General features: G+C 34.2%; 1 protein-coding gene across 3 annotated transcripts in view; it reads right to left on the bottom strand.

Annotated features, from left to right (window-relative positions):
• Window positions 1–13,834, bottom strand: part of IPO11 (importin 11) — a 220,664-nt gene that overhangs the window by 146,874 nt on the left and 59,956 nt on the right. For all 3 annotated transcript variants that reach the window (XM_087443318.1, XM_087443317.1, XM_087443319.1), the window contains 6 exons: window positions 12,249–12,296; window positions 11,027–11,132; window positions 8,072–8,198; window positions 1,715–1,748; window positions 1,485–1,525; window positions 31–147 (listed from right to left, as the gene is read on the bottom strand). In XM_087443318.1, the coding sequence (XP_087299444.1) occupies window positions 31–147; window positions 1,485–1,525; window positions 1,715–1,748; window positions 8,072–8,198; window positions 11,027–11,132; window positions 12,249–12,296 (473 nt within the window). The remainder of the gene's footprint in view (window positions 1–30; window positions 148–1,484; window positions 1,526–1,714; window positions 1,749–8,071; window positions 8,199–11,026; window positions 11,133–12,248; window positions 12,297–13,834) is intronic.

The following is a 13,834-nucleotide window of genomic DNA, read 5'->3' as shown; positions in this document are numbered from 1 at the left end:
ATTTACTTTCATGTTTTACAACAAAATTACCTGCATGTTGACTCTTTCAATCACACAAGAAAGGACATGTAAAACATGCATCTTTGTGTCACATTCTGTAACTTGCTGCAGTAACTGAAAAAGTAGTGTGAACATGGTTTCCAAATACTGCAGATAAAAAGAAAAAAAAGGTTCGAAATAGAAATGTAAAGACCTTTACACACGGACAGAAATAAGAAATAAAATTAAATCATAATGTCAAAACAATAAAAGACAAACAGCCAAAACCATAGCAACTAACCTAAACAACTTCAAATTGTTCAAGCTGCCAATATTTAGGACAGCGATTTTTTTCCTTTATTGCTGCTAAACATGTCCATTTTAGAATTTAATTCATCCACCAACTGAATAACGTCTTCAGAGGAAAGCTGTGTCTAAACGTTTTGTGTTTAGATTTTAAACTGCTGACTAAACCATTGCCCGCGCCTCGGCACTTCTCCACACACGCCTGCTGTTGCGCAAGGTCTGCTCATGAAAGCAAACGGAACGCCAGCTACGGCACTCACACACCAGCCGTCTGATGTGGCCCCTAACATTTGCTGGAGATATGAATTTCTGTAGATAAATACTTCTAATTCTAAGAATGACAGACTACTTATTAGGAAATAGAAAACAAATATCCTAGCTTTTAACTCCTACATTACACAAGTTATAATAGGAATTATAGGATTATATTATAGTAAGATGCCAGATACATAAAACATTCATTTGTTCTTTCAGATATTTGGTTCATTTTTACATAGATTTCTAAAACATATTTTTTTCATCCAAAAATACTTAGTGATTCTTTTATTAAAGAAAAATCTTGGCTCTACAAGCTTCCCCATCTATGACTCCCACAAGAAATGTAGATATTTTATCAAGAACTTTCGTCTTGCCTAGTCCTCTTAAGAACAAATACTGCCTCCCCAGTCTTATTAACATATTTAACAAATGCTTACTAAGTACCAATAATGTAAAAACACCATGCTGGGTGCTGGGGGTTAAGTGAAGAATAAAAAGATAAGACTTGGTATTCTGCTTTTCAAGTAATTTGCAATCCAGTGTAGGATAGACATATATACACAAACAACAGAGGAGTAAAAGTAACAGACACACACGAAATGAAGTGACTAGATGTTACACAAACAACAGAGGAGTAAAAGTAACAGACACACACGAAATGAAGTGACTAGATGTTTTATAATTTTGAGGAAAAACAAAAAAAGTTTAGCAGTCAATTCCAAAACAGATGACAAGATAGCTAAACAAAAACAAGCAGAGGAAAATTAAACTGTTTCAAATAAAAGTTAACAATAAAAGTAATTACTTCAAAAATAATCTAATATACTTTTAAATTCAGGTTTAATAAATAACAGATATAAATAATTTCAGCTATAAAATAACACAATATTCAAAAGACATAAGCCGAAACTGTTATAAAACCTAGAAATAAATATTCTTACCGGTAGAAATTGATCTGTTCTAAACTCAAAATCATCAACAGGTGAAGGGCAGTTAAGGAATACTGAGAATACATGAGATTTATCAGAATAAAATATATAAAAACCAAATATAATAAACCAACCAAAAATTACATTTTAAACCATCTCATAAATTCACAAAATAATTAACAATTTGAAAGTGGTGTTAAGATTCTTCGCAATGAAGTATTTAAAAACATTTTTAAGGATATTTAACTTCAGAGTTGTAGCTGTTTCAATACGAACCTAAAAGAAAGTACATCATGAATTCTGAATCATTCTAAAGCTACTAAACATCCTTAATATCAAATGGCAAAAAATTTATTCCAAATCACTTTCTTTACTCTTGTTAATATTAAAGTTACACAGCATATTAACATCTAGAAATAAAAAGACACTCTCCTTATTCAGCAAGGGCTAAAAAGAAAAAGTAAAGTAGTGTCTATTCCCACCCTACTCAGTTTCCCACAATTTGCTTAAGGTGGCTTTAATCCAGAGGGTGCTTCCTGGAAAAAAATAATTTGCCCTAATTTTGGGGAGAGCATGGGACTGAGATAGAACAGTGTGAAGGTGATGCCAGAGGGAAAGGGAAGGTTGAGAACCAGAGAGGAGAAGCAGGAAAACAGAGTGGGGTTGGGGAAGCTGTAAGATATATAAGTGAAGAGTGAGCGAGAAGAAAAGAAGGAAGAAGAGGAAAGAGTCAAAAGAACACAAATTCGGGGCTGGCCCAGTGGCGCTGGTGGTTAGGTGCGCGTGCTCTGCTGCGGCGGCCCGGGGTTCCCCGGTTCGGATCCCAGGCGCGCACTGATGCATCGCCTGGCAAGCCATGCTGTGGCAGTGTCCCATATAAAGTGGAGGAAGATGGGCACTGATGTTAGCCCAGGGCCAGTCTTCCTCAGCAAAAAAAGAGGAGGATTGGCAGATGTTAGCACAGGGCTGATCTCCTCACAAAAAAAAAAAAAAAAAAAGAACAGAAATTCCCATCCATAACTGAACAGGTAATCTTTGAAATATCCAAAAGATATAGTCTGAGATTTTCTAAATCCCAAAGTTCACAAATAGAGAAAGGTTTGCACAAGCTCTTGACCTCCCCAAACCCTATCTTCTCTGTATGTCAGCATGTCACCTGGGCAAATCATATCATGACAGCATAATCTCCTTATTTTTTTTCAAGTTTTACCTGTGACTTGATCAGCTACATTGGCACGGGCTTCCACACTCATAGTTTCCACATAAAATAACACGAACTCAAGCCATAACTAAACTCTATATTCTACTTTGTAAAACAATATACCTAAAACTTTTATTTCCTGGCTAAGAGCCATTACTTTCTTAGATGCTACACTTTCCAGACCTGTAACAGCAACTGGTTTTGTCTTTGCAGCCATTTTTCACAAAGAAACAGTTTTAATCATTTTACAGGAGCTTCTGATGACCTGACATGCTGATTAGGCATGTTCACCAAATGCTAAGTACTCCACTGCCAAATCCACAGATTCCAAGACCCTATAGTGCAGATGTTTTCTCACCTGCCATTTCCTTTTTATTCATTGCCTTTAAAGGTAATGTGAACACTTCCAGATTTTTAAATGATTTAACAAATTTGCAGACTAATACATGCAAAGCACTATGCCAAGTGTTCTACTATGAAATGGCCTAATGATAAGACGGTATACTCATGTGATTAAAAATATTCAATAAGGAACTATTATCTTCCAGGCATTGTGGTGGGTGCTGTAAAAAAAAGCTGAGTAAGACACACCTACCCTTGCCCTTAGAAAGTTTACAATCCAGGAGGGGGAAAAAAACACCCAGCTATTAAATAATTATTAATAAAAATAGCTAACTTGAAAAGCATAAGAACAGGATGGACATGGACTATGTCTAGTCATCTTTAAATTGTCAGCATTTAGCTCAGAGTGAGGCATACAACTGGCACCGTGTTAATAACTTAATTCACAAACATCAAGACATGAAAGCCCCCAAAAAGGAAATCAAATTGCCAGCAGACTAATCCTTAAATCTCTCAATTTTCCTCTGCAAAAGAACCAGAAAAAACAAGAACCAGAGACACACTTGACCCATAAGCATGACATCTATGCAAATAAGTATAGGAAACAAAAGAGACACTTGAACGAAAACTAGCTGTTTTCCCTCCTAACAAAGGCAAGTCTGTGCAGTATTACATGCAGAGAAAAAGATAAAATGGATTGAAATGACTTGCCTCCTCTCTAGATTAACTACAAGAATAGGAAGCCAGATCATAAGGGAAAACAAAAAGCACACAGAGTTTAAGAAAACAGAGGTGCACTTAAAATATGACAAATAAGAATAAAACTACCTCTTCCTGAGCTATAAAAGAAATAGGAAATATTTACCACATCGCTTCCACAGAACGAATTTTGCAGCAATTCATAAGTAATAGTGAAAAAAAATCAGAACCTGAATTTACAGAATGAAGAGCTAGGGAATGTGACAGGAGATTGATAGAAGAGAGTCTAACACAATTCTTAGGATACTAATTGTTCAATAAATACTTCATAAATAAATGCAAGAAAATAAAACAAAAATCTTCCTTTAACAAGACTCGAAAGGTGACTTTTCACAGAATAAATCCAGACCTCCTGAAGGAGAATGAAACCCTAAGTATCCAGAATGGGATCCAGACTGTAAACTCAGCCTGTGAGTCTAACCTATAGCTCCAGCTGAAACCTCAGAAAACTCCTGAAAAGATAACAAGCTAATTCCATACTGAGGCAAACAAGTGCCATCAAGGTATCAGAAACGTTGGAAGAATCCCAGAGAGCATTAGAGCAATAAGGGAATGAACGAGAAGAAACCACAGGTCAACACTACTTCCAAAGAAGACTGCTATAAAGGTAAGAGTCATCAGACACTTGCATGCCCAGCGTCAATGAGAATGAGCCTTGGGATAACGGTCACGATGTTGATGTAGTTCTACACTTGGGCTAGCCTAACGCCTGCCCACTTCCACAGTCAGCCCATAGCACTGAAGGCAATTCCACACAGTAAAGCTAGTAGTCCATCTGCCCATGAAGATGGCAATTTCTTTGCTTGACAGACAACAATCACAGCACACCCCACCCCTAAACTATAAATCTTCTGGTTGTACCACAATTTACGTTTTATACAGCCTCTCACGGGTTGAAAGAGTACACATGTTAATTTTTAAGCAGCTTAGTGCTTGTTTTATTGAAGGTTGCATAAGTAACCTAAGGAAAACTCCTTTGAAAGTTCCTTGTAATTTCCAAAATTGAAAAATATAATTGGCTCAGAAATCTTACAACCTAAAGAAGCCCAGTACATAAATCAAACATTTTAGTTAAAGAATCATCTGGGGTCCTAGGAAAAGAAGGTTCGTCACCCAAAATTTTGTCATTCTGTTTACACTGTGATAGCAGCACTCAAACCTGAAAGGTGCCAAAAGCCCTATATCTGCTAAGTAACATGTTCTAAGAGGGACGGAGCAGAGCATGTCAAAGATACTTTTTTTAATGGATTTTTCAATGAAGCATTGTAGCATTGTTGTCTTTATTAAAAAAACAATAAAAAATGGAATCTTCACACCATGTTCAAAAATAAATTCTGGATGGAATAAAGAGCCAAGGGTAAAGAAAACAGATTAAACAAGAAAGAGAAAGAACAAAATAGAAAAAGTAAACCAATAAATCTGCACAAAAACTAAAAACCTCTGCTCAACAAAAAGATAACAGAATGAGAGTCGAAAGAGAGAGATTCAACTGCAGGTGTAATGTTTTATTTCTTTAATAAAATATTTGAAATATATATGGAAAATTATTACAATAGAAATATGGAAAACTGGGTGGTAAGCACACAGGTGTTTGTTATGTTAGTCACTGAATTTTTCTCTTTCCTTGATATAATTCTTAACTTTTAAAAAGTAAAAAATTAAAAGCCTCCCTTTTTGAAAGATGAGTTAGAAATAAGCTTAAAAGTAAAAAATTTCAAAGCAGTAGTTACCTTAAACCTAATCAAATTTCCCCAGCATTTATTACAAAATGTTTCCAAATACTGCAACATTATAAATGCTTGCTCATGCCTAGATCAACTTTTAGTTTATAAAATTTGGATATCTCACACTAATAAGTCAAACTGCTAAACACTGAGGAAAAGTTAGTCTTTCAAATAAACCAAAAAAATTTCACTCAATCTGCATTATATTCCCCCAGATCAAACAGTAATGTTAAACTGTCATGCAACTAGCAGAGATAGAGATGTACTCTACCCAGCAGCTTCCAATATAATAAAATTTATGGAGTCCTACACTAACTGGAGAAGTTGCTTTCTCCAGTTGCTGCACTATTTCTACTCTGTCATACCCAGTCTTGGAAACAACATGGCTGTAAGAGTAGAAGCCACACAGGCAACTACAGTAGCTCAGGATTAAATCTATCCCAACTCCATAAAAGCAGCACTCAAGTAAGAGAATGTAGATTCTGAAAACCAGAGAAGATTTAGATTCATGTACGTGTGTGTATGGGCGGTGTGTGTGTGTGTGTGTATATATATATACACACATATAAATGCCCATGTTTGTACATATGTCTATGTTTGTACACTTGCATATATGTATGTGTGTAGAAAGTATTTTCCTACATTTCATTAACCAGCATTTTTCACAGGTTGAAATTAAAGCAGTATATCTTGTATACTCTTGATCTTAAATGTACTTTAAAAACGGGGGGGGCGGCCCCAAAGTAAGCAACATTGATTTAGTGCCTTACTAAACACTGTCTTCTTAAGAAGTAATAAAAGAATTGTGGCAGGATAAAACAACTGTACAAGATGTAAACATGAGATGTAGCCACCAGAAGATGTACAGGAAAAGGGGAAAAGCTGAACCTACAGCAACATTTCCTCAAAGTGTATTCCTTGGATATTAATGTATTGTCATCTTGAAGAGTCACAAGGCAAATGTACATTTTAAAGGTTCTCATCAGTCCTATAGTAAAGGGGACTATTTGAATATTTAGTAGAGTGTTTTCCAAACTTACCTGGCCATTAAACCCTTGTTCTCCAATAATTCTTGTTGATATGTGATAGAATTAATGTTCTCCTTTTAAAATGCTGACCTAAATAACTCATTTTTCTCTTCATTTCTCTCTTAATAGACTCATTAAAAAACAAATGTAAGATCCAAGAAATTTCACTTTCTCCCAAAGAAAACGTAATTGAAATTTACATCTTTTGTAACACTTTCATAAAGCATTTAATGTCTTCTCTGATACCCCCGACAGAATAGCAAATAATATTTCCAACTAGGAAAACAAAAATTAAAATCTTAGAAATGCTTTATTCTAAAGCTATTACAAAAGTAAATTAATTTCAGCAAATAGTAAGCTTAGAAACAGCTAGGTTTTATTAATGAACTTCTAAGAATTTAAACATGGTAAAATAAAACTGAATTTCCTTGTAACTTCTCATGTTTAAATTATTTAATAATTACAGAATGATATTTAGAGTAAATTTTCAATTATTTACACAAAGTAGATAATATTTAAGTAGAAAATCCAAAGATCAGTTCTATTTGCCTTTGGAAGGTACCATGTTCCCATAATAGATTTACCTTTCTAATTATGTTTTCCTTAAAAAATTAAAAGTAGTTTATATTATCATGGCACACATGTAAAAACGAGAAAATTATGGCCCAAGCCACACAGAGTAATCAGGTGGGTTCAAAATTTTTTAAAAAGAGGATGTAGTAAGAAATGATTAAATGAGATCCTTAGCAGAGTTTAGAGGGAAAAAAATCACTTAATTTTATCTAAAAAATAATTTGAAACTCAGAAAAAAGACAACTAGATTCACTTTTTTAAAGAGGATGCTGGAGTCAAATCTAAGCCTAAGACAAAGAAAATGTATATTAAGTCATGAATATATTCACTTAGGCATAAAATAAAGCACTAGTGGGGAAAAAAATATTTTACACAATATTTTACACTTCTTAAAAAAACCTCTTTGAGTAACTGAACTATAAAATAAAGCAGCAAACCTACTGCTTTGAAGGAAAATAAAGCAACAAAGTAGCCATTATCAAGTTTTCACTAACACAAAATCAAGAATATTATGTGAACACTATACATAAAAAATCCTAAAAGAAACAATTTCAAAGGCTAAACAAAAAACTCTCAAAAATGAGAGACAAGGAAAGAATCAATACAATGGGTGAAATAGATTATGTGCTATCTCAAATGTAAGAATGACAAATTCTATCCTGAATAAGAAAAAGAATATGTAAGCTACAAAAGGATTTTAAAAAATTGTTTTCTTTTATTGTTACTAAAAAATTATAAATGATTTTAGAATAGCAGAGTTTGGTTAAATTTTTTTTCAATGACTAGTGAAGGGAAAGGTAAATAATAATCAAAGGACTTTCTTTCCTCAAATCAAAATGCTCACCAAGGAATAAGTGCAGCAGTTAAAGGCCACCAATGTTGTAAAGAAAAACATAAACCACATCTGAATTTGAAGTTTAACATAGATTAAACTTATCAAAATAACTTTTTTAAGACATTTAAGCAACATACCACTAAGTCTTGATCTTGAAGCAAGTTACAAATTGCCTCATATAACATGGGTCTTAAGTCAGACTTGAATTTCACAGAAATCCACTGACCGATGAGCCAAATCACCCTGCGTCGCAATGGCTTATACCTAGATGGAAAAAATCATGAAATTAAAATGTTAAATATTTGAAGAATTCTATTTCACTTAGTATATTTCATCATTTAAATCTAAAATGTAGTAAGAAAGCAATCTACATTTTTCGTATGAAAGTTTAAAAGCTACTTCTAAATGTACCACAATATAAATACTAACAATAAAGTTCTGATCTAAAAAACTGAAAATTCTTAGGCAGATATATTGTAAATCTGATTATTTTGTATTTCGGAACTGTAACATAGATATGTACATAAAAACCAAGTCTATTTCTGTTCCTAGATAACCAAAAACAGTTAATCCAAACAGATGTAACTAGCTAATGTCTCAAACCCTAAGGCAGGGCGGCCCCAAAAATAATAAAAGAGTCCCTATATTCAACTTTCCAATTCCAATTCTGTTAATCTCATAAAGATTATTTTTGGAACATTGTGAGAGATTTCTAGACTTTTATAAAATATTCATATAAATTTACACTGATTTCAGCTAGTGGCTCTAATTTTGAAAAAGGTATCCAATTACAATGTGACTCAGATTATCAAAAATAATGATTTATAGTTTAAAAGTTATAAAACATTTGCAGTAACACGTACATACATTTCTTTTTCTATGGTCTTTGCTAAAGGAAATGAAGGTTCTTTAGGCAAGGAGAAAAACGACAAAGATATAAACAATTGTGTCCAAGAATTCTACCCACCAAGTCTCTTCCTGATATTTTATAAATTTTAGTGGCAAGATGTTATTTATTTCTGGGTATAAAAGAAATAAGCTAACGAATATACCACATTTTTTAGAAAATTACAATCTCATAAAATGATCAAGTACATAGAAAGAACCGTTCATTCAAGCTGCAAAAAATGTGTGTGAGTATTCCCTGCCCTCGAAAAGTTTATAACACACCTAAGACAATTAAAGAACACAAAGTTACTAGGATTTCAGAAAAAGAAGAGAGAAGAGTGGACAGAGGGAGATGGGATTTGAACAGCCTCGAAGATAAACAGTATTTTGGGCAGAAAATTGAAAAAATGCCATTTCAAGGGATAAGGATTATTTGAACAAAGTCACAGATGTAAAAATAAACCAGACTTGTGCAGAGTAAATGAAGGAACCACAAAACCATCAATTTTAGACGGAGATCTTTGGGATTACCACATTCAACATTCTATTTCAGACAAAGAGAATGAAGCTCAGAGAGGTCAAATTCCAAAATCACAGTCACTTCTGGGCAGTTAAGATTAGGGGTCAGTTTGCTCCTCAAAGTGTGGTCCCCAAACCAGTAGCACCATTATCCTGGAAGTGTGACAGAATCACACAATCTGACCCAAAGAATCTGTATTTTAACAAGATCACCAGGTGATTCATATGCACATTAAAGTTTGAGAAACACCAGTCTATATCAGCTCTGTCCAAAAGAAATATAATGCAAACCAAATTCGCAATTTTACATTTGTTAGTACCCATATTAAAATAAGTAAAAAGAAACAGGTGAAATTTTAATAATATTTATCTCAATATATCCAAAATATTATCTTTTCAATGTGTAATCAATACATATTTTACACTGCCTTAGTTTTTAAACTTAAATTTTAGTTAGTTAAAATTAAAGCCATTTCCTCAGTTGCACTAAGTATATTTCAAGTACTCAACAGCCATATGTCCTAGGTGCTGTACTAGATAGCATAGGTGTAGACTAAATAGCCTCTAGGGTTTAAGGACAATAAAACAATACGTCTGTCTCCCTACTGAAGGCTTTCTCTCTGTCAAAAGCTCACTAGCTCCCTGAAGGCAGAAGCACAGTCCATCTCATTCATCACGGGCTCTACAGAACATGGCAAATTCCAAGTGTTGAAAATATTTGTTGATCAAATAAATGATTGAATAACTGAATAAGTGAATGGATAAAATAGCTACTTACTGGTCAAAATTACTTTTAAAACATCTCTAGCTCTAAAATTTTATGGCTCTAAATATTTATTAAATGATCCATATATGGATGGCCTTCTATTCATGCATTAATGTAGTCAAGAAATGTTAGCTCATCTATGACTCAATGCTGGCCGTTCTTATAGGCACCACATCTACAGAAACAAATCAACAGAACTGCACAATTCAAAACAAGAAAAAAGTCTTGCAATTTTTTAAGTCTCTACTTTAAACTACGAAAAAATTTATAAAAACTACGAAAGATCTTTTCCTTTCCATTTTACTAATTCAGTACCTAAAGTTAAAATAATTAGGCAAGTACTTAAATGTATATGAAACATAAGAATTGGGCAAGAGTGTGACAAAATGTCAGATCTGCACTATTGAATTAGGCACCTCAACAGGAGCCTAAAGTGTGTCCAAATGCTTTTCGCCATGGTGTCTCTACAGCCTACTCTACCCTCTCCCGAAAGACTTGCAGTATGCTTTGTGTGATCCCAAGGCAGTCAGCTTTCGTGGATGTTACTTCGGTTAGGCTACTTCTGACACCAAGACGAGCCCCTGCTAAGTCTCCAGTTGGCTTTCTTTTGCACACATTTTCTTTCTATAATTCAAAGACTTCCATCTTCCCTTGCCTTTGCATAAAATTTCCCACTGCAAACTATCTTACCTAACATCAAATACTTCATACATGTCACAATTCACATTTGAAGTAAAATAACATAACAACAAACAGTTTTGCTTACTTTTCAGTTATAGAGTCACAAGTCTTATTCCTTTCTACACTAGACACTATCAGCTAAGCCATACTATGACTTTTTTTTAATTTTAAGCAATTCTAATGTCTTTTATCAACAAGGTAAAATAAGTGTATAATAAACAGAGAGTTTTGTACTTACCTATTGTGAATGACTTGTAATTCTGGAAGAAGTTGGTTTTTAAACCACTGATCAAAATCAACACTGTCAAACAGCTCATAAGCCGCTAATCCAACAGCATTATACACTAAGAAAAAGATTTGAGAAAAAAAAATTTTAATTTCAGATACTGGACCAAAAGCTAAGCATCCTTACGTAAGAAATTAGGCCTTAGGGAGTGCTTTGAAACATGTAACATCTTAATAAAGGGAAATCTACAACATGTAATTCAGGGAAATTATTTAAATAGATATTTTAGAAACATTAAGTTACTTCATTCTACGTTTTTCCTAAATACTCCTTAGTGCTTTCAAACAGAAAATTACATTCATTTAAAAATATTCAAGTCAAATTATAAAAATTATAAAATAACACCTGCTTTCAAATGGATGCAGTATTTTATGATCTGGTCCCTACTTACCCTCGCTCCAGTCTCATCTCTCACCACAACCCCTTGAGCTCTATGTTCCAATTAATCTAAAATACTCCAGTTCAGGGCCAGCCCCGTGGCTTAGCGGTTAAGCGCACGCGCTCCGCTACTGGCAGCCCGGGTTCGGATCCCGGGAGCGCAGCTTCTCTGGCCATGCTGAGGCCGCGTCCCACATACAGCAACTAGAAGGATGTGCAACTATGACATACAACCATCTATTGGGGCTTTGGGGGAAAAAAAAGGAGTAGGATTGGCAATAGATGTCAGCTCAGAGCCAGTCTTCCTCAGCAAAAAGAGGAGGATTAGCATGGATGTTAGCTCAGGGCTGATCTTCCTCACAAAAAAAAAAAAAAAAGAAAAGAAAAAGAAAATACTCCAGTTCACAACTTAACTGTGCTTGCTCCTCTTCCCTTCAAGTTTTTGTACATATTGCTTCTTCTGCCCGGAACCCTCTTCCTGCACCGCCCCTTTCCCTTGCTAACTCCCACTTATCCTTGTGTTCTCATACAACACTTCTTTAGGAGCCTTTCCCTGGGCACACCAAAACTACCTTGTGGTTTTCCACAGTACTACTTGATTATCATCTATTTTAGCATTAATCAACTGGTACTGTTATAATCAGTTGTCTGCTTACTCAGGTATCTCCCTCACCAGATAGTTCCTGTATTTTAGGTACCCCTGTATCCCAACTCTCCCAGCATAACACCTGCCACAAAGCAGACAGACCATCTACTGAAGAAATAAATGTTTCTAAGCCACTTTAGTTTAACATACCAGCATCTTTGATTAACAGTGCATTCATGTCTTCCACATTAGTGGGCCCTGAAAAAATAAGTATCAGTAAAGGTAAATAAAACTAGTTTTCAAAAGATATTTTATTTAAACTCAGTTTGTTAGTTTCTGAATTCAGTTAAGTACAATATATTCTGTGATATTAAATATATATATAGGTATAAAGGGAAAGTCTAAGTTTTGTTATCATCACCATTAGAAAATACAAATGCAACATGTAAAGCCATATTACAGTTTTAAAAATCATTATAACATATTTGAAAACTGTTATGTCAAACAACACTACATAAAAAATGTCACAAATTGCTAACTATTATATTATAGCCTGATTATAAAAGAAAATTCTTAAAAAATAAAAAGATGAATCCCACAACAGGAAAAAAAAAAAGAACAGGAATAGGCAATTCATACAAGAAGTTCTAAACATAAAAAAAAAACCAAGTTATGAAAATATATTAAAGGGTGACAACAAAATGAAAAGTGCAAACAGAAAAGTGATAGCCATTATGTAATATGGAAACTTTAGAATAAAAAGTTGGCCGTCTCCACACTACTATCCAGAAAGGAGAACACCATGATTAAGACAGGAAACACAGTTTACTTAAAAAGTGTATTTCTTTAGAATAGAAAGATTTCTACTAAGTTTATCAAAGCATTTTTCTGCTTTTAAATATGAATTCTTAAGCTCACTAGTCTAATAATGTAAAGTAAGTACAGCCCTAAATAAGCAAATTGCTCCAGAAAGAAAACTAACTAAACTCCCAAATCACTGAAAACCTTACCAGCATACAGCAAATTATCAGAGTGTAACCTAAATAGGTTATCAACTTTCCTATAGTGGTTTAAAAAAATAAATGGACAGGAAGAAAAAAGAAATAATGTTCTAAACTCAACAAATAAGGTAACTTAAGCAATATATGTATTACCAAATTTAAGAATCTATAATCCTGCATTAAGAAATTTAGCTGTACATTAGAAATCAACCCATACAAAAATACAATTAACACTCAAATTATCTTTAAAAACTAACACAGTAAAACTTGACTGATAGCTCACTTTTTCCCTTGCTTTATAATTTAAGCAGCAACACTCTATTAGGCTTTTGAGAGAACAAAAGCCTAAAAAGTGAGCTACCCTCTAACACTACAAACCACATCAGGAATCTCCTTCCCCACAGGAGATTCTCTTGCTGTTATTTCCTTACGTCACCGTCTACTCAATCCTTGATCCCTCACAATGTGATTCCTGCCCCAACCAATCAAATAATCTACTGTCTGAAGATTCCACTGCCTTCCATCTCTTGTAGCAGTGGATTCTGACAACATGCTCTTCTCCAGGATTCACCTCCATACCTCTCTCTCTTTATACCTCTGGGACAGTTTCTAACCTGACTTTTTTTGCAGGGCCTTCACCTCCTCATATCCCTAAAGGTGGAAGTCTCAGGTTCTGTCTTTGAACCTCTTTTCTTCTCCCAAGGCTCCTTATACATACACTCCAAAAGTATACCTCTACCTCCAACCACTACTAATAACTGTTTTTCCTGTCATTAAGACTTTAAAGTTCAGGAT

The sequence above is a fragment of the Ceratotherium simum genome, chromosome 18, assembly GCF_057802395.1.
Source record: "Ceratotherium simum simum isolate JZ-2026a chromosome 18, ASM5780239v1, whole genome shotgun sequence".
In the NCBI taxonomy this organism is placed as follows: domain Eukaryota; kingdom Metazoa; phylum Chordata; class Mammalia; order Perissodactyla; family Rhinocerotidae; genus Ceratotherium; species Ceratotherium simum.
Note: the sequence above shows the minus strand (reverse complement) of the source record. Positions and strands in the feature narration are given on the sequence as shown.